Source organism: Sebastes umbrosus, chromosome 17 (assembly GCF_015220745.1).
Source record: "Sebastes umbrosus isolate fSebUmb1 chromosome 17, fSebUmb1.pri, whole genome shotgun sequence".
Taxonomy (NCBI): Eukaryota; Metazoa; Chordata; class Actinopteri; order Perciformes; family Sebastidae; genus Sebastes; species Sebastes umbrosus.
Genome location: NC_051285.1, coordinates 30,053,598 through 30,074,290, shown reverse-complemented (window position 1 = coordinate 30,074,290; position 20,693 = coordinate 30,053,598). Strand labels below are relative to the sequence as shown.

General features: G+C 48.9%; 1 protein-coding gene across 5 annotated transcripts in view; it reads left to right on the top strand.

Moving 5' to 3' along the window:
* The window catches only part of usp25 (ubiquitin specific peptidase 25), a 32,787-nt gene extending 23,280 nt beyond the window's left edge, over positions 1-9,507 (top strand). For 2 of the 5 annotated variants that reach the window (XM_037749341.1, XM_037749345.1), the window contains exons 19-26: positions 508-684; positions 2,118-2,213; positions 3,926-4,104; positions 4,690-4,768; positions 4,945-5,024; positions 5,830-5,953; positions 7,477-7,669; positions 8,700-9,507. In XM_037749341.1, the coding sequence (XP_037605269.1) occupies positions 508-684; positions 2,118-2,213; positions 3,926-4,104; positions 4,690-4,768; positions 4,945-5,024; positions 5,830-5,953; positions 7,477-7,669; positions 8,700-8,872 (1,101 nt within the window). In that variant the 3' untranslated portion in view covers positions 8,873-9,507. The remainder of the gene's footprint in view (positions 1-507; positions 685-2,117; positions 2,214-3,925; positions 4,105-4,689; positions 4,769-4,944; positions 5,025-5,829; positions 5,954-7,476; positions 7,670-8,699) is intronic. The other 3 variants (XM_037749343.1, XM_037749342.1, XM_037749344.1) reach the window with 3 other exon arrangements.
* The last annotated feature ends 11,186 nt before the right edge of the window (positions 9,508-20,693 follow it).

The window sequence follows — 20,693 nt, the reverse complement described above, 5'->3', positions numbered from 1 at the left end:
TCCTCTTCCCTGAAAACAAAAGTGTTGAAAACCTGTTCGGCTTCCTTGCCCCGGGCATATAGCAGCGTGCCAACCTGTACATCTCCAGTCTCCAGGTTTAGCTTAGTAGCCATACGGTACCTCTGAAACCGTATAAAATACTGTCGACACAAAGCTGTCAATCAAACCCTGGTGCGGACCAAACTACTGAATCGGTGCACTACTGCGAGCAATGCCATATTCTTACTAAAAACACTGCAACTTTGGAGGATACCTGGTTGACAAGTGTACCTCAGCCTCTTTAGATGCATGTTATTACAGAAGGAGAACGATGGAGTTTCTCCCCGTTGTTGTCCCGACAGTAACTGTTCCCATCGAGTCTGAAGGGTTGAGAGTTCTTTAAGCCCAGTTCATTTGACGAGTTCTATTTCTCTAACATTTCCCTGTTTTCTCTCCTCTACATGAATGTTCCTCTCCTCTCCATCGGTACTCTGTCCTCCCTGTTTCATCTGTCCATTCTCTCTACAGTCTCCTCCCCCTCCCTCCCCTCAGCCTGAGGTCCAGCTGAGCCTCCCCTTCACCTCCACCCCTCCTCCCGACCCGGTCACGGAGGACGAGTCCCCTGGCCAGCGCACCATAGAGGTGGCCATTCCTAACGTGGGGACCTTTGTCATTGAGTCAGAAGAGGGGGGGTACGATGACGAGGTAGCTCTCGCCCAGACCAACCTTGTCTCCCTCTTGGAGCTGAGAAGTCTGTGCCTGTTTGACGTTTGGAGTGAGAGCATCGTTCACACGGCTCTACAGGAGGTTTTTCACACCTGAGAAGATCGGACCCGTTACGCCGCCTGATCTCAGGATCGGCTTGAGGCTGAAAATGCCGCTCAGTTAGTCTGAGCTGTTTGGCCTTCCTGCGTTACTCTGGTGTGAAAAGCCTCTTGTTGAGCTCGTCTGCATCTTGGCACAAAGGCCGGTTGACCTTCTGCAGAAAGTTCTGCTGCTTCTGCACACACACGTCACGCTGAAGTAGGGATGCACCGATACCGATACCAGCATCGGGTATCGGGTCCGATACTGTGCTCATGTACTCGTACTCGCAAAACGGCTCCGATACAACGGCACCGATTTACAGCAACGTGACATTAGCTTCTCCTCGCCATCTTTTGGGTCCTATCTCACGCTCCACCTCCCCGACGGTGCGGGCGAGACGGGCCGGTGGTGCGCGTGCGTTAGACTCCTTGGTCCGTGTTTCAAGACGGGTCGGGTGGGTTGCCGACATCGCCGCAGACCCCTGGCGCCTTTAACGTGGGCCGAGCCCCGCCCTGGGGGCACAACGCGGCTGGGTGACACTTTGTCCACGGCCCCGGGAAGCACCTTCGCCCCGAGCCTTTCCAAGCCAACCTAGAGCCGGTGGCTGTGCACCGCCTCGTATGCGGGACTCCCCAGCCTGCCGTGTGTCGTTCACACCCTCCAGCTGGCTGTTAACGAGGCTCTTTAGGCACAGAGAAGAACTCGTATCGGTACTCGGTATCGGATAGCACCCAGATGTAAGTACTTGTACTTGTACTGAAACAAAGTGGTATCGGTGCATCCCTACTCTGAAGTGAAAACAGACGAGAACACAGGCTGCTGTATGTCGTCCGTTAGATACCGACCTTTCACCTGAGTATGAAGCCAAATGCTCCCACGGAGGACGTTTATTAGAGTGGTCACAGATTTCATGCCGTCATCATGGAATCCTAGTTTCTATTTCTTTTGTGTTGGCCTGATCTGGTCAGTAGTTGTAGGTCAGTATGTTCTGAGTTCATGCTGCTGCTGCTCAGTGTTAGACTCCTGCACTGTTTGCTGTCTGCCACACACACAGCTGCCACATGGCTGCCTTGGTTTCACACATTATCCCTGTGAGGATTGCTCATTGTGAGGATTGTGCATCGTGCCGTTGAACTGACTGGCTGTGTCCCTCACGACTGTGTCACTCTAACCAATGCATGGACTGCTGAGTGATGTCTGGCATGCCCTGACTGCGGTGTGCTTTTACTGTAGCGCCTCCGAGCACATAACGTAGAGTAGCGGTTGACCTCGCTCGGTTCGTCACGAGAACCTGTTGTTGTTGTTTGACATGGTTCCTGCTTCCTGGGCAGGCGATGATGACCCCCAACATGCAGGGTGTAATTATGGCCATTGGCAAATCCAGCGGCGTGTATGAAAAGAACGGGCCTGAGAACGCCTTTTTTAAGGTACACACTCTCCTTCCTCTCCTCATCCCACACTCACTCACTCCACCTCCATCCTCCATCCTCCGTCTCTTTATGTGTTTCTTCTCCTGGGTTGGTTCTCACAGTGCAGTGAGAACGATTTAAACATGCTACAGGAACTGTTACTAGGGCTGTCGCCGTGAAGGAGTTCCCCCTGCGGTGATAATGAGTGCTTTATTGTCAGGCTGTTATTAGGTATATTGTTGCTTTTTAAATGACAAACTAAAGACTTGTTCTTTGTTAAATGCAGAACACAGAAGGGCAACGAGGCACAGCAGGGTTTGTTTTCCAGCTGAGACACTTTGGTTGCGATGATACGGAATATCATGTCGGCAGCAGGTAGAGAAGTGAAACACGTAGAGAGAGAGGAGAGACCCGCCGCCGGTCTACGTGTACTAATGTGGTTGATGTCCAGCACTTAGTAGTCTACACGTAGGACGTGACGGTTGGTCTTTGTGGAGCTTTACCCAAAGTTGAAAATGTTTCACGTTGGTGGTATAACCCTCAAACTAATGTGACGCTAAATTGCGAAGGAACTTTTGATCTCTCAAACGGTGATGTCACAGGTCATGTGAGAAGACGCCATGTCACTTTGCAGGTATGGAACTTTACGATACTCCTCCTAGAGGATTCAAGAGATCCATCTCAAAGTTGGGCAGCAGAATCTCAACACCTTCACCGTGCTAAATGGGAAGCTTTTGTGTTTTCACGAAACGGCGTAGTTGTGGCGACTTTACGTTGTCCAATCTGCCCCAAACTTGACATGTTTTATAAGAGTCTTTAGCGCCACGTGCTCCACACAGTAAATACCCTCTAACTGTTGCATGCAGTATCCGACTTTCATGGAAATGCACGGCAGCGGGTACCCCCGATGTGCGCAAAGGGGCGAGGGCCCGTTCAACGCTGCTTGCAGCTTTAATTGGTTTAGAACTTTCTAGTATTTCCAGATGCTTGTAGCCCTTTAAACTGAACACTTGCCTCTCAAATCAAGCAAAAACAAAAGGTGACCTGAGAAAACGTGACGGTGCTACAGTATACTGTACGCCACCTCTCAGTAGAGACAACGCACGGTGAAACCAACCAGGAAGATCAGTTTCTGATGGGGGAAAAGTCCAGATGCAAATAGTGGACACTAATGTTTAGAGACAGGATTTCCATCAACTGACTCAACCTCAATAATAATCATGTTGAATTGAATATGCAACATCAGTTTTCTTTTAGTTGAGAGAGAGAAGAGCTTTAACAGAGAGCGTGTGAATGTGTGTCCAGATATTCATGTACCAGGTCCCACGGAGACACATTAACCCTCCGGAGAAGCTCTGTTGTGTGTTTCCATCTATAACTCTGAATACTCACTGAACCTGTGACTTCTCCACAGCACTCTGAGAAGATTGTAATTCTGATTGCACACAGCGTTTGTTTCCAACATGTCATTACTGGAACTGTCTTAGTCCAACGTTTACAGAATCCATTAGACCGTTGGCAGTCCTTCTACTTCAATCTGATCTCTTGAAACACAAACGTTGTGCAGAAATATGAGCCTGAAAAGTGTGTTGCGTCTTCAGAAATCACCTTTAGAGTGTCAGCCTGTCCAGAAGCTACAGAAACAGTCACGTTAGAAAGTCAAATCCTTTACTTTAGTAGTAGTTTCTAACCGTGACTCGTCTCTTGTTTGTCTCTCTGTGGTCTCTCAGGCCATAAAGCTGGAGTATGCTCGTCTCCTGAGGTTTGCCCAGGAGGACACCCCTCCTGAGAACGACTACCGGCTGCAGCACATCATCGTCTACTTCATCCAGAACCAGGCGCCCAAGAAGATCCTGGAGAGGACTCTGCTCACACAGTTCGCTGACAGGAACCTGGCCTTCGATGAGCGGTAGGTCGGACACTCTTCTTACAAGCTTTGTCTTCCTGAGAGAGAAAAGGACTATTCGAACGCAACCCTGGTCCTCTTTAAATGAAATGAACATCCCATAATGAGCAGCAGAGGGCAGCAGAGAGCTGTCCTCTGACAGACAGACGGCGTCTCACCTGATTGTATTCCGTCTTTCTTCTGTTCAAACGCGCATCTCATGAGACACGTGTCCACATCATGGTAGATATGAGGATCCCCTCGCTGTTACCATGGTGATGGTCATGTCATGATGGGATGTAATGCCCCTCACTGTCTCTTAAAACTTTCCAGCCACGCTCGTTGGCCTCGATCCATATTCATGAGTGAGAGATTGATTTGTCCCTCCTCCGCTATTCTGAGCGTGATAATGAAATGTGTGTGTGTGTGGCCTCAATAGGAGCCTCCGGAGGAGTGTTTCACTTCTTCCTCTCAGCACTAAAGAGTGATTCATTAGGCCACGGCGAGGCCTCGGGGCAGCGTGGACCGTTTCATCTCCTGGAGTACCTCGCAGTGACTCATCATCTCACCGCTTAACGCCGCTTCCTCTTCCTGTCTCCCCCCCCACAGATGCAAGAGCATTATGAACGTGGCACGTGCCAAACTGGACCTGATTAAACCCGAGGAGGTCAACATGGATGAGTATGAGGTCAGTCAGCAGCGGTGTCTTCTGGGTTTACCAGTATACTGCCTTTACTGTAGTGTTATATGCTGTCTTTGCTGTGACACAGTTATTCATTAGAGGTATCTGCAGGTGGATGTAACTTTGTGGATCAGTACTTCAGTGAGCTTCCTACGGTAACTTCTTCTGTTTCTCTTCATCAGATGTGGCATCAGGCCTACCGGAATTTCCGTGAGACGACCGTCTTCATGATGACGGGCTTGGAGCTCTTTCAGAAAACAAAGTATGTTGTTGACACCTTTCCAGCTCTCCTCCCAACATCCAACTATTCTGTCAGACCAGGGGTCAGACCAGGGGTCAGACCAGAGGTCAGACCAGGGGTCAGCAACCTTTTAATATCAAAAGAGACATTTTAAATCTGTCTGGAGCTGCAAATCATGTGATCATTGTGATGAAGGTAACACAGTTTATAGTCTGAGTATATAGTATATCAGTCTAATGCAGTGAGGGCCAAAGAGACAATGTACTACGGAGTATTAGGGCCACATTGAGGGGAACACACATCTGAGATTTACACAATAAAGTCATAACTTTACGAGAAAAAAAGTTGGAATATTACGAGAAAATAATATGTAAAATTACTACTTTATAATATTTTTTTCTTGTTAACCTATGACATTATTCTTGAAATCTCATTTTTGTTTCCTCAATGTGGCCCTAATACTCCGTCGTTCCATAGACCTACAACAATGATAAATAAAAATGAAAATGTAAACAACAAACAGTTATTCATTTCCATTTTTATAAATCCACAGGGAGCCGCTGGAGAGGAGCTGAAGAGACGCAGGTTGCTGACCGCTGGTTTAGACTTTAACTCCTATGAGTTAATGAGTTTCTGAGTTCAGTGTTGCTCGTCTGTAGCAGCAGTCAGTGTTGAACATGTGGCCTGCAGAGGGCAGCAGCTGACAGTCTGTCAGCTTTCTGGTTCAGCAGAGAGTTCATCGAGTTCGTTTCTCCTGTGAACTGGTTTCCCTCATCAGTCCTCAGAGCAGCTCTGATACTAACATGTGTTTATCTTCTCTCTGCAGTTACATCGAGGCTCTGATGTATCTGATCTACTCCTACCAGTACAACAAGGAGCTGTTGTCCAAAGGGCTGTACAGAGGACACGACGAGGAGCTGCTGGGTCATTACCGTCGGGAGTGTTTGCTGGTGAGGTCACGCATGCAGTCACACGGGGACCTACTCTAAACACCTCGTCGGTTTATTCAGACCGAGTACATAGATTTGGTTACTCTCCAATACCGAGTACCGATACGAGTACTTCTCTGTGTCTAAAGACCCTCGTTAACAGCCAGCTGGAGGGTGTGAGCGACACACGGCAGGCTGGGGAGTCCCGCATACGAGGCGGTGCGCCGCCACCGGCTCTAGGTCGGCTTGGAAAGGCTCTGGGCGAAGGTACCGCCGATACCGGTATCGGTGCATCCCTAGTACATACAGTATTCCTGCTGTATATGTCACATTTAATCACCTCCGTACCGGGTCGGACACCTTAGTGTCGTCATCCCCGTCTTTTCTCCGTCCTCCGTATCAAACTTCCTCTGCCAGAGTGACTCAGCAGAACGAACCCGGCCAGACGTTTCCCCTTCAGTACCGAGCCGTGGTGCTTTAATCAGATTGCCTCTGCTGAGATATTGCTTTGGCTCGCTCGCAGCCCACAAAAGATTCTTCTGAGGGTTTTTCATCTGATACTGCCAGATGAAAATCCTTTCAGCGTCGTGATGTGAGCCCCTTTTCATTTCACCCCCCCGCCCCTCCACCCAGCTCCAGGCGGTGCTCTGGTGGTATTGGTTAGAGCTGAGGGTATTTTGGTCCGGTCGGCTTCGTACCGGTCTTTAGCAGCCCCCCCCCCCTCTCTCTGCTGCACTCGGTAACCTTACACCAGCATTGTGCTCCTAATGTAATCATTGGAGTGGGAATAGGAAGCAGGAGGGCCAGCGAGTGTAAACACATTACCATGAGACACCAGCATGTCCTCAGCTAACCTCACAACCTCAGCTCAGCTCAGATCTGTGGCCAGAACCTCGGGCCCCGTCCGCTCAGCTGTTTACCTTCGGCCTCTTGTTTTAAGTGAAAACACCGCTAACATTGACACAGTTAATGCACCCGAGTCCAAACTGGCTCTCAGAGAGCCGGGTCGTTTCCTCAGAGAGGAGGTCGGGGAGTTTGTCTGTGACAGCGAAGGAGGTTCTGGCCAAAAAACAGGAAGAAAAGCACATGCAGGAACCTCAGGACCCGCTTCAGCTCCAGATCCTGGAGGATGTTCTGAGATATTTATGCTGTCTGAGGGATTAGTGCTGCTACTTTAGCTGTCTAGAACCTCTAGCAGAACAACAGTACTGACCTGGATGACACAGGGAAAGGTTAAAGGGAGAGTTCAGGTGTTCCTCAGTGGGGTTCTATGAGGTTCTGATCCAGAGTCAGTGTGTTACTACAGTAGATGGAGGTTAAAGGGAGAGTTCAGGTGTTCCTCAGTGTGGTTCTATGAGGTTCTGATCCAGAGTCAGTGTGTTACTACAGTAGATGGAGGTTAAAGGGAGAGTTCAGGTGTTCCTCAGTGTGGTTCTAAAAGGTTCTGATCCAGAGTCAGTGTGTTACTACAGTAGATGGAGGTTATAACTGTTGTAGTAACTCATATAATCCTAATAATATAATTCATCACGGTCTCTCTATAGAAACTAAACGAGCAGGCGGCTGCCATGTTTGAGACGGGAGAAGAACCGGAGGTGACCACGGGCCTCGGCATCATGAACGAGCTGGTGGTTCCCTGTATCCCTCTGCTGCTGATCCACGACGCTGAGAGAGACCTGCTGGCCGTGGAGGACATGAGGAACCGCTGGTGCTCCTACCTGGGACAGGAGATGGAATGTGAGTCCCCGAGAGAGACGAGTCTCTGCTCCTCTGCTCCTCTGCTCCTCTGCTCCTCTGCTCCTCTGCTCCTCTGCTCCTCTGCCTGCCTTCACTCACACACCACGCTCCTTCTCTCTCTCTCTCTCCACCTCTCCCGTGCATGCTGCTCACTCCACACTGCAGAAGAGTTAGTTTAGCTCTGAGAATATCTAGTGAATGTTCAGTGGACGTTTGTGCAGAAATAACTGCTGCAGCTCCTCCAGACCAACAGAGGTTTCCCGTGTCTTGTGAAGTGACGGGGCTCCGCAGAGAGAAACGTTATCGTCTCCCACCAAAACTCCGGCGTCTCCCCCGTTCCCTCCGGCCGCGGTCGGGAGGCTGAGGCGGGAAAAGCCAACACTAGGATCAGCATTGATTCATGGAGAGACCTTGGTCTGGTCAGCTAACATTACTGCCAAGCAGCTGAAATATAGAGTGATATTGTGCTTTTAGCTGACGTGTGTCTCCTCACTGTGTTGAGCGATGCTCCTTCATGTCTATGTAGAGCGAGCACAAGCGCCAGCAACAGGACGCTGACTTTAGTTGACTTAACGGACACAGGTGAAGCTGTTAACAAGACATTTAGGATTCTTACAAACAGTCCCTTTAAAGTCCAACACTGAGTTTCAGTTTCTCTGTGTGTTCTATCACTGAGCTGAAGTTGTGGCAGCTCTACATACAGCCAAACATCGTCTGCCAGATTCCACTGAGACATGTTAGAGAAAGCTCCTGAAAATGATTTCTTGGTGGAGGATAGAAGAGATTGAAGAGGGTTGAGCTTTGATCAGTGAGTTCCCGTATCGCTCCACAGAGAGCTGTTCTCACAGCTCCTGAGTATCATCACCCAGTCGTCTGTTCGTTAGCTGAGGAACCAGCTCTCAGACTACTCAGATATCTCATTGAACATATTGTCCCTGTGATTTGTGTCATTGTGATTTACAGCCTGTACAGTCCAGTTAATCATGTCCTGTCCTTGTGTCTGTCTGTCTCTGTCTTCCTGCTGCTTCAGCCAACCTCCAGGAGAAGCTGACCGACTTCCTCCCCAAGCTACTGGACTGCTCCACGGAGATCAAAAGCTTCCACGACCCCCCCAAGCTGCCCGGCTACTCCACCCTGGAGCTGAGCGAGCGGTTCGGCCGTGTCATGGCGGCCCTGGGCCGGGCGCCCACCGAGGGGAGATGAGCTCAGAGGGACGCCACGCACACCTCGGGCACCGGACCCCGGGCACCGATCCACGGAACTCTCTTAACCCACGCCTTCCTTCTAAATCCAGGGGTCTCTCGCTTCTAGCTGTTACTCCTCTGTTACTCTTTTGCTGCTATAGATTTTATCATTATAAATATTATTTCATTTTTATTTGAAGCAAAACAACAGAGGGAGGAGGACGGACTGTCGGGGGGGAAACGGGAGGAGTTGATGGAGGAACAGCGGCGATGATGTAGAGGTTGGAAGCCGAGCACGGCGTGCTTCAGTTTGAGGGTTTTTCATAGTTTCTTCTTCTTCTTGTTGTTGTTGCTGTTTGATTGAAGCTTCCCCGACTCGCTCTCATAGCCCTTTCTAAAGCCCCCCCTCCTCTGCAGTTTGGTACAGTATTACCACCTTTTCTTTCATTTTCTAAGGAAGTAAGGAAGAGAGCCTTCAGATGTATCAGCAGCTCATCAGCAGCTCGTCAGCGTCTCAGATGGGGCTCTGTCCAGAAGGAGATGTTTGAAGCGTGTGGTAGACGGCCGCGGACTTCCTGTGGCTTGTTAATAAATCGAGAGAATAAAATTTTATTTATGGCCCTTTTAGGCCAAATAAACAGATGTTTTGCCTGATGTTGATCTTTCCTTTCTGCTTGCACAACAATAACACACATTATAATCATTATTGCACATCGTTTCTAGAAGTGAAGTGTTTATTGGAGACATTCAGGGGATGGACGGAGCGACTGGTGTGTCCTGTTTAAAGCTGCGGTGGGTAGAGATGGAGCAGATATCTTTAAACCAGTCACTATGTCCTGACAGGAGAGCACGAGACAGGTAATCTGTCAACCTCTGTGTCCTCCGCTGTCTCCTGACGGCATCTGTAAGAGTTCACAGACCTGAGTCCTGTGGTCCGAATAGTCTCCAACCTGTCTGTTATCATGCTCTGCTCATCCAGCTGCTGTTATGAACTCCATTAGAATCACATTTATTGAACATGGAAAGCAGAAATGCTTTCAGCTGCTTTGAACTGTTTTTTTAATGGATTAATGAGTTTTGGATTAATTTCCTGGAGTAATAGTAATTTCCGGGAACACTGATGCTGACTAGAAACAGCCCGTGTGATGAAGGCAGGAAGCCGACAGCATTGTACCGGTCATAAATAATAATAATCCTCTTTTTAAATGGATTCAGTATGCTGTGTCGTGTTTTCACTTTCACTCCGAGCCATGAAAACGAATCACTGTGGAGGAAGAGGGCAGCTTTCTGATCCCATCCAGTTTGTTGCACAGCTTTGGTTGCGTGCACGCGCCCGTTATGTTGTCATCATGACGTCATCACAAGCTGAGACTCTTTGACAAAGTTACACAAATGATTTGTGATTTAACACCGAAAATGAGAGTTTCAGAGACTTTGTTTCCTGAAGTCTGGTGACTTTAAAACAATGAAAATAGCAAAATAATAAGAACACTGCAACAGCATGTTAAACTTCTAATTTGACCTTTAAATCTCAGGAAAGAAAACTGAATAATTCTCTGGATTAACCTTTACGTGTGAATATCTAACATAAACTAATATTTATCAGTTATAATTCATCTTTTTGCCCTGCTGTCTCTTCTTTAGGATGATACAGATTCTACTGCTGTACAGAGACACAAACAAGTTAAAGATAAGTACATTTGATATAAATTGGGAGAAACATGAGTTGTGACGCAGAGAGGAAACCAGGAGAGGACAACGACAGACGGGAGTCTCCTGAGTGTTCAGGCCCGTCTGTCTGATACTGGGATCCGTCTGGGAGGATGAAACTATGAGTGATTCATGGTTAATTTATAACTTACCGTACATTAAGACACAACATCAATGATGCTGAAGCTCTTATTAAAACATGTTGTGAACTTCAGATGAGTCTCAGACAGGAGATCAGGAATACATTACATCATCAGTCATGTTGAGTCTTATCAGACCAAACACATTCAGACTCTGATGGAGGTGGAAGACAGACACACACAGAGAGACAGACAGAGAGAGAGAGAGAGAGACAGACACAGAGAGAGAGAGAGAGAGAGCGACAGCAAGGGAGAGACAGAGAGACAGACAGAGAGAGAGAGAGACAGAGAGACAGACAGAGAGAGAGAGAGACAGAGAGACAGACAGAGAGAGAGAGAGAGAGACATGGATAGTAAACAGCAGACTCTACACTCCCTCCCTCATCTCTCTCCTGATTGGGCCAGCCCAGTGAGCCCAGTGTCAATTAAGGAAAAGAAATGGGCCGATTTACCTGTTTTATGGGCCAAAAAAAAAGACCGTCGGCTCAGAAGGCAAGTCCAGCCCTGCTTCAGGGTTACATTAGGGGTTAAAGTTGACGTCAGAGCACCACAGGGACTTCTTCTTCTTCTTCTGAGGTACTGAGGCCTCTTTAATGTCCACCATGACACATGTTGGAAAACCAAGAACTCATGATCTTCAGTGTATCACTCCGCCCACAGACCACAGACCAGGTGAGACACATCAAGTAGTTCCATAATACAATATGAAGGAATATATAACCTCTATCAATAGAATATGATTTATAGATCAAACATTTCCAGAAGAATTGAAGGCTGTGATAAATAATAAAATAATCATTTAACTAGTAATAATAATAATGATGATCTAAAATGATGTTAAATTACAGTTTTAAGTTAAAAACCTTTAAACTGTATTGTAAGAGGAGCCCTAAACCCTAATATCTCCTATTAACTTTAATTCAGTGTATAAATATAAACTGACACCTGAATGCAGAGCTCACAGCTCAGCTCTGCAGGTATACCTGTCTGATTCCAGCCTATAGACATCCCATAATATATTATAGTGATGCTACAAACACAGGAAAGCACTTTAAAGGGCCTGTTAGTAAGAATCATAATGTGTTGTTAACAGCTTCACCTGTGGCCGTTAAGTCAACTAAAGTCAGCGTCCTGTTGCTGGCGCTTGTGCTCGCTCTACATAGACATGAAGGAGCATCACTCAACACAGTGAGGAGACACACGTCAGCTAAAAGCACAATATCACTCTATATTTCAGCTGCTTGGCAGTAATGTTAGCTGACCAGACCAAGGTCTCTCCATGAATCAATGCTGATCCTAGTGTTGGCTTTTCCCGCCTCAGCCTCCCGACCGCGGCCGGAGGGAACGGGGGAGACGCCGGAGTTTTGGTGGGAGACGATAACGTTTCTCTCTGCGGAGCCCCGTCACTTCACAAGACACGGGAAACCTCTGTTGGTCTGGAGGAGCTGCAGCAGTTATTTCTGCACAAACGTCCACTGAACATTCACTAGATATTCTCAGAGCTAAACTAACTCTTCTGCAGTGTGGAGTGAGCAGCATGCACGTGAGAGGTGGAGAGAGAGAGAGAGAGAAGGAGCGTGGTGTGTGAGTGAAGGCAGGCAGAGGAGACGAGGAGACGAGGAGCAGAGACTCCGGTCTGAACAGCATATTCATATACATATTCTGGGTTAATATCATGTACTCCGTGTTATCCTTCAGTGTCTGTGCTGGTATGTTCAGGTTGATGTGGGAGGAAACAGGACACGGTTGCATGTGTCTCCTCTCAGCTGAGTCAGCATGTAGTGGTTGTCTAAGAGGACTGGTGTGTGTGGTGTGAGCTCAGCGTTCTGCAGCTGCAGCGGCCGATTCAGATGAAAACCTCTCAGAGCTCCGGGTTCACGCTGCTGAATAGAGAGCAGCGGAGGGCATTCTTCACCTTCAGCCATTCTGAACACATATTTAACACCTTTGTCCGTGTGGCTCTTTAATCCCCCTTCAACTGAATATCAATTAACAAGCAGCTCTTTATAGTCCGGTCTGAGAACAGCCGATGGTTTCTGCCCGTTCACTCAGCAGGCCTCTTAATGCTGCTCTCTCTCTGAGACGGCGTTGGCCTCGGCCCTCGTCGGGACCTGTTTTATACTCACATAAAAGTTGTGCAGGGACAAAAATGCCATCTGGGCTCAGCGCCAGGAGCTGGTGTTTCACACCGGGATGTGAGGAGAGAGCCGGTGGGAGGAGGGGTCTGAGGTGAGATGCAGCTGGGCCAAACAACACTTCCATCAGTGGACAAACAAAAGGTGAGGTGGCTGTGTGACCGCCTCATTACCGGGAGCCCAGCAGCAGCCGTTACCAGCAGCCTGCTGACAGCGAGGCCAACAACGCTAATCAACTTCTGCTGCTAATCACTGATGTTGAGCATGAATCTGTTGCTCTGGGATCGGCTCTGTTGGAGCTTGCTCTGGGAACAGAAGCATCTCTCTGTAGTGTACAGGCAGCGGGCGGCAGGCGGACTCTCTGTAGTGTACAGGCAGCGGGCGGCAGGCGGACTCTCTGTAGTGTACAGGCAGCGGGCGGCCGGCGGACTCTCTGTAGTGTACAGGCAGCGGGCGGCAGGCGGACTCTAGTCCAACTGCTCCTCAAATCTTTTACTTTGAGATAACTCCAACGTCAAAACTGGAGAACTACTTTGACAGCCCTAGTTCAACACATGTTATTGCCTTGTTGACTTCCATGAGTCGGTCAGTCGGCGTCGTCTCTTCAGGGAGTTTGAGGACGAGTGAGGTCACCTCACACTTGACCGTCCCTCTCACCAGTCCTTGTTCTGTCTTTGTCCTCTCTAATCACAGACTCCGGGACTCTCCCGGTGTTGGCTGTGCCACCGGTCTCCAGTGTGGCGCTGTATTCATGATCTGCGTTCCATCGGCTCAGGTGGAAAGGACCCGACATGTGTTCCCCCCCGATAACACTGCAACAGGATGATGACATCATGTTGACCATAACCTGCTGTGTCTCTCCATCTGACCAGTGATGAATACATAGTGGTGTGTAATACGTAGTTAACGTGTCGTGATGAGGTAACTGTTGGGTGCTGCTGAATGGTTTTAATAAGAGATGAAGTGGTGAACACAGAGTGAAGGAAAGGAAGCGGCAGCACTAAAGCTCTCCAGACATTCAGCCTTCAATTTCCCATTCAGGCAAAGTCCCAATCAGAGAGAGAGGGAGAGGGTTGGCTTCCAGTCAGTGAAGAAAAGGTCTGATGCATTTAATATATGAAGAAACATTCAGAGGAACCCAAGGCCATAAATCATTACCTTAAGCCCTTCCAGCCTCAGTTCTCTCCTTTAATTCCCCCCCCACCTCGTGGCCCAGATCACGGAGGAACTCACTGAGAGCATTGTTCCTCCTGCCAACTCACTTGGCATATCTCGTTTTATTTAGAAGCCTCCGGCTGCTTGGCAGGAGGAGGGAATAAGCGGTGTTAGAGGTATTTATGAGGTTGTCCTCAAAGAACCTTTCTTTATATCAACAGTTTGACATGTGACAGTAAACCTGCTGCTGGCGGTAACCATGACGACGTCGTCTCTGGGACTGATGTTGGTTGTGATGTCTTCATTATAGGAGCTTTCAAACAGACGATGTTTGGTACCTAAATGTCCAGTCTGGTAATGTTTGACTCATCAGATCAAAATCACTTTATTAAATATTACATATACATATTCTGGGTTCATATGTATCAGCAGCTAGAACAGAACAATACAAGCTGGAGCAGTGTCCTGTTGGACAGGTGGTCTGGGACACGAACCACGTCCCCTCAGTGTCCTGTTGGACTGGTGGTCTGGGACACGAACCACGTCCCTGCAGTGTCCTGTTGGATCGGTGGTCTGGGACACGAACCACGTCCCCTCAGTGTCCTGTTGGACAGGTGGTCTGGGACACGAACCACGTCCCCTCAGTGTCCTGTTGGACCGGTGGTCTGGGACACGAACCACGTCCCTGCAGTGTCCTGTTGGATCGGTGGTCTGGGACACGAACCACGTCCCCTCAGTGCTTTGAATCCTGTCGGCAGTCTTCGTTGCATGTTTTTCCGCGAGGTCCGCATATATATCTATAGATATATATAAAATGATGAAGTGAGGACATGTTGGACAGACGTGGATGTGAACTGCAGGAGTCCACCGGTCTGCATGGACGTCTGCATCACTAGGGAAACTACATTCCCATGCTGACGTCTGTCTACTAAGATACTATTACTATTATACTACTACTATTATACTATTATATATAGTATAATAGTAGTAGTATAATAATAATACAATAGTTACTATTATAGTACTACTAATGCGTTGCTGGCAGACCGTGGAGACGGAGCCATGCAGAATAACAGGATAAAGAGAAAGAGCAGAAACTCAGCAGAGCAGTCTGTGTCTTTAACCTTGAACATGCAGCGCGGTAGACATGAGAATGACTTAATAATAACTCCCAGCTTTACACCACATCGTGTATATTTGTTTTTCTATTGAGCCCTAATCCGTGGTGTTCCTCTGCAGTTGAAGCTGCTGGTATGCAGCCGGACCTCTCTTCTGTTCTCCCCGGACTCGACCTTCAGACTGACGCTGCCTGTAGCAACATGTCAGACTCTTTACAGGCTTTTCTCCTCATGTTCCTGCATACTTCTATAACAGGCCTGTCAGCAGTTAATGGATCTTAGGTTTGCTTTATTTATGGTGAATTTAACTATAATTAATGCATATCAAAATGCAATTTTCCTTAATTTGCTTCATTTGGTTCTAATTAGTCTGGGATTACCAGCCCTATCTCCACAGTGCTGCGTCAGCACTACGGAAAGGTCTGGCTCCACACATTATCATTCTGCTAGAGGTTTATTACAGTGGTCGGACAGATAGAGCACAGCGTGGCCACGGTGCCCCTACTAAACAGATAGAGCACAGCGTGGCCACGGTGCCCCTACTAAACAGATAGAGCACAGCGTGGCCACGGTGCCCCTACTAAACAGATAGAGCACAGCGTGGCCACGGTGCCCCTACTGAACAGATAGAGCACAGCGTGGCCACGGTGCCCCTACTAAACAGATAGAGCACAGCGTGGCCACGGTGCCCCTACTAAAAAGATAGAGCACAGCGTGGCCACGGTGCCCCTACTAAACAGATAGAGCACAGCGTGGCCACGGTGCCCTTACTAAACAGATAGAGCACAGCGTGGCCACGGTGCCCTTACTAAACAGATAGAGCACAGCGTGGCCACGGTGCCCCTACTAAACAGATAGAGCACAGCGTGGCCACGGTGCCCCTACTAAACAGATAGAGCACAGCGTGGCCACGGTGCCCCTACTAAACAGATAGAGCACAGCGTGGCCACGGTGCCCCTACTAAACAGATAGAGCACAGCGTGGCCACGGTGCCCCTACTAAAAAGATAGAGCACAGCGTGGCCACGGTGCCCCTACTAAACAGATAGAGCACAGCGTGGCCACGGTGCCCCTACTAAACAGATAGAGCACAGCGTGGCCACGGTGCCCCTACTAAACAGATAGAGCACAGCGTGGCCACGGTGCCCCTACTAAACAGATAGAGCACAGCGTGGCCACGGTGCCCCTACTAAAAAGATAGAGCACAGCGTGGCCACGGTGCCCCTACTAAACAGATAGAGCACAGCGTGGCCACGGTGCCCCTACTAAACAGATAGAGCACAGCGTGGCCACGGTGCCCCTACTAAACAGATAGAGCACAGCGTGGCCACGGTGCCCTTACTAAACAGATAGAGCACAGCGTGGCCACGGTGCCCTTACTAAACAGATAGAGCACAGCGTGGCCACGGTGCCCCTACTAAACAGATAGAGCACAGCGTGGCCACGGTGCCCTTACTAAACAGATAGAGCACAGCGTGGCCACGGTGCCCCTACTAAACAGATAGAGCACAGCGTGGCCACGGTGCCCCTACTAAACAGATAGAGCACAGCGTGGCCACGGTGCCCTTACTAAACAGATAGAGCACAGCGTGGCCACGGTGCCCTTACTAAACAGATAGAGCACAGCGTGGCCACGGTGCCCTTACTAAACAGATAGAGCACAGCGTGGCCACGGTGCCCTTACTAAACAGATAGAGCACAGCGTGGCCACGGTGCCCCTACTAAACAGATAGAGCACAGCGTGGCCACGGTGCCCCTACTAAACAGATAGAGCACAGCGTGGCCACGGTGCCCCTACTAAACAGATAGAGCACAGCGTGGCCACGGTGCCCTTACTAAACAGATAGAGCACAGCGTGGCCACGGTGCCCTTACTAAACAGATAGAGCACAGCGTGGCCACGGTGCCCTTACTAAACAGATAGAGCATAGCTGGAGGAAGGGAGGAGGAGACTGATACCTTCAGTCTACATCCAGGTTCTAATGAACTACCTTCAAACCGGTTCCACCGGAGAGAGACGTAGCGCGGCGGTGGAGCGGTAGAGGAGAGAGAGACGTAGCGCGGCGGTGGAGCGGTAGAGGAGAGAGAGACGTAGCTGAGAGGTGGAGCGGTAGAGGAGAAAGAGACGTAGCGCGGCGGTGGAGCGGTAGAGGAGAGAGAGACGTAGCTGAGAGGTGGAGCGGTAGAGGAGAGAGAGACGTAGCGCGGCGGTGGAGCGGTAGAGGAGAGAGAGACGTAGCGTGGCGGCGGTGCTGTGAACGAGAGAAAGAAAGGTTATTTTCTGATTGTTTCACGGCGTTAACGTTCTAAAGCTCCAAATAAATATCCATCAAACACTCAACAGATGATTTACTGTGGAGACGGACGCTCTTAGTTTACCTTCATTCATTACATCCAACGTGCAGCAGTAGATATATGCAACGGTAGATACATGCAGCGGTAGATATATGCAGCGGTAGATACATGCAGCGGTAGATACATGCAGCGGTAGATATATGCAGCGGTAGATACATGCAGCGGTAGATACATGCATGCAGCGGTAGATATATGCAACGGTAGATACATGCAGCGGTAGATACATGCAGCGGTAGATATATGCAACGGTAGATACATGCAACGGTAGATATATGCATGCAGCGGTAGATACATGCAGCGGTAGATACATGCATGCAGCGGTAGATATATGCAGCGGTAGATATATGCAACGGTAGATACATGCATGCAGCGGTAGATACATGCAGCGGTAGACACATGCATGCAGCGGTAGATATATGCAGCGGTCGATACATGCATGCAGCGGTAGATACATGCAGCGGTAGATACATGCATGCAGCGGTAGATACATGCAGTGGTAGATAGATGCATGCAGCGGTAGATACATGCATGCAGCGGTAGATACATGCAGCGGTAGATACATGCATGCAGCGGTAGATACATGCAGCGGTAGATAGATGCATGCAGCGGTAGATACATGCAGCGGTAGATACATGCATGCAGCGGTAGATACATGCAGTGGTAGCTATATGCAGCGGTAGATACATGCAGCGGTAGATATATGCAGCGGTAGATATATGCAGCGGTAGATACATGCAGCGGTAGATATATGCAGCGGTAGATACGTGCAGCGGTAGATACGTGCAGCGGTAGATACGTGCAGCGGTAGATACATGCATGCAGCGGTAGCTACATGCAGCGGTAGATACGTGCAGCGGTAGATACATGCAGCAGTAAATATCGTCACAGTGAGATAAAACCGTAAAACCGTTTATTTTTCACAGCGTGTTTTTTAGATGAACCAGGCGGACACACTGAGTGTGTTTACCGCTGTGACCACCAGCAGCCCTCGTCTCATGTCATGTTGCTTCTTCATACGTCAGCGGACTAATCTTTGCCTAGTCTTTGCAGGTCTTTAGACCGCGGTGGAAACACAGACAACAGTGGGCTGAAGGAACCTTTTAGTTCCTTGAGAGAAGTTCTAGCGAACACTATCCAGGACAGTTAATTCACTGTTCTCTCATTTGGTTCAAATTATACTACAATAATGTTCAATTTGTAGAAATTGGTTGAGTGAGTTAAATTCAGAAAGTTATTAATCCGTGCGCACACGATCAGCAGCCGCTGACTGGGCCATTGTTTTCCTGTCAGGAGAGCGGTGGCGTACCGCACCATATTCCCACTGAGCGCTACGCTCAAAGCTAGGGATGCACCGATTGCTCTTTCTTTCAGACCGCGTATAAGTACTAACATCTGGGTACTCTCCGATACCGAGTACCGATACGAGTACTTCTCTGTGCCAAAAGACCCTCGTTTACAGCCAGCTGGAGGGTGTGAGCGACACACGGCAGGCCGGCTCTAGGTCGGCTTGGAAAGGCTCGGGGCTGGCGCACGCCGGCTGAGGTGGGATCCCGGCTCAGCGGGGTCGGGCGCACCACCGTAAAGTGGTATCGGTGCCGTTGTATTGAAGCCGGTTTGCAAATCCGAGTTCGAGTACATGAGCAGAGTATCGCACCCGATACCCGATACTGGTATCGGTATCGGTGCATCAATACTCAAAGTTGAAATTATTGCTGTCGCTGACCTTTCAAAGCTCAACCAATGAGATAACAGCTGCAAATGTTGTTGTTGCCTAGAAACAGTGAATGGCGTTCCTTCTGCATGTTTTGATGGTGTATTGTACCCGTGCTGCCCGTTGTCTCTGGGAGGCTCTGCGCCCGACCTCACGGTGAGGGAAGAGAGAATATCTCTCTGTGTGAAGGCAACTTTAATCTCCAGAGAATCAGCTGCAAACAACCTGAAACCTTGCAGCACGTTGAGGTTACAGTCAGTAGTTCACATTGTTCAGGATGAAACATTCATGTTGTACAGAGAAATGCAATTTACCAGTAAAGTGTGTGATCCTTCCCGACGTTCCTCTAAACCAACAGAGGAAACCAGAGGCTGAGCTCAGCCGTCAGTGGATTCCTCCTCACCAACACAACGATTCTTTGTTAAAGACAAACAGCAGAAAGGGGGGGGGGGGGCTTCCTCTCTCCTGCTGATGCAGTTTGTCATATGAAGGTTTAGTTTAGTAATAATCTCCATCTCTCTCTCTGGAGGCTGGAGCGGCTGCTGGCTTCTCTTATAGATTCAATATCACACTGTTTGTTGTAGGCTACAACTCAGAGACACTTTCTGTTCTCTCTCTGCAGAGTTATTCAAACTGGTGGTTTGAGCTGCATCAGGTCGGTGTGGGAGGATCCCTGCTGGTTTGAGCTTGGTTTGGTTTGGTTAACAGAACAGTTCCTCTAGTGGGGTATGTACTGTGTGTCCACTACTCTTCCTGGGCCGAAGAAATCCACGTGATAATATTCCAATTCTGTTTTGACAAAGAGTGATGAGAGCGAAACCTCCCATTCCAGACGTCCCTGTCTCACCCTGTTTACTGGGACTGACCTCCACTTCTTAAACTGGAGTGGTAAGAACCTCAATCTGCTGGGAATCCCCATCACATCCACCTCAGACCGGCTGCTTTCCTTCAGTCAAACTGAATGTTCACAAGATCTTAACCTCTTCCACTCCACCCCTCTTCTTCATAGACCCATTCTAGTCTTTCTTAGGGGGTAACAGTAGGTCTTTAGGGGGTACAGGAGGTCTTTAGGGGGTACAGGAGGTCTTTAGAGGGGTACAGGAGGTCTTTATGGGGGTACAGGAGGTCTTTAGGGGGTACAGGAGGTCTTTATGGGGTCAAGGAGGTCTTTAGAGCATGTAAACAGCACGGAAGGTATGAATTGCTGTTTTCTAACAGGTATAAAGATGCCTATAGGTCAGGAGGAGCTTTGAATATCCACCCAGCGGTAGGTGAAGAGGTTAGAGGTGTCTCCTTATAGGTAGATATATACTGTATATGTGTATATATAGAGAGAGAGGTGTGTTTCTGGTTGTGACCTGTGGGAGGCAGCAGCAGGCCTGAGATGCTTCTGGGCAGCATGTAGTGTTAAAAGAAGAATAGGAAACAGGAAGGAGAACATGAACACTGAGGGTGAGGATGAATACCTGCTACACTCACAACAACGAGAGATACTTTACTTTATCATTAGATCAATAT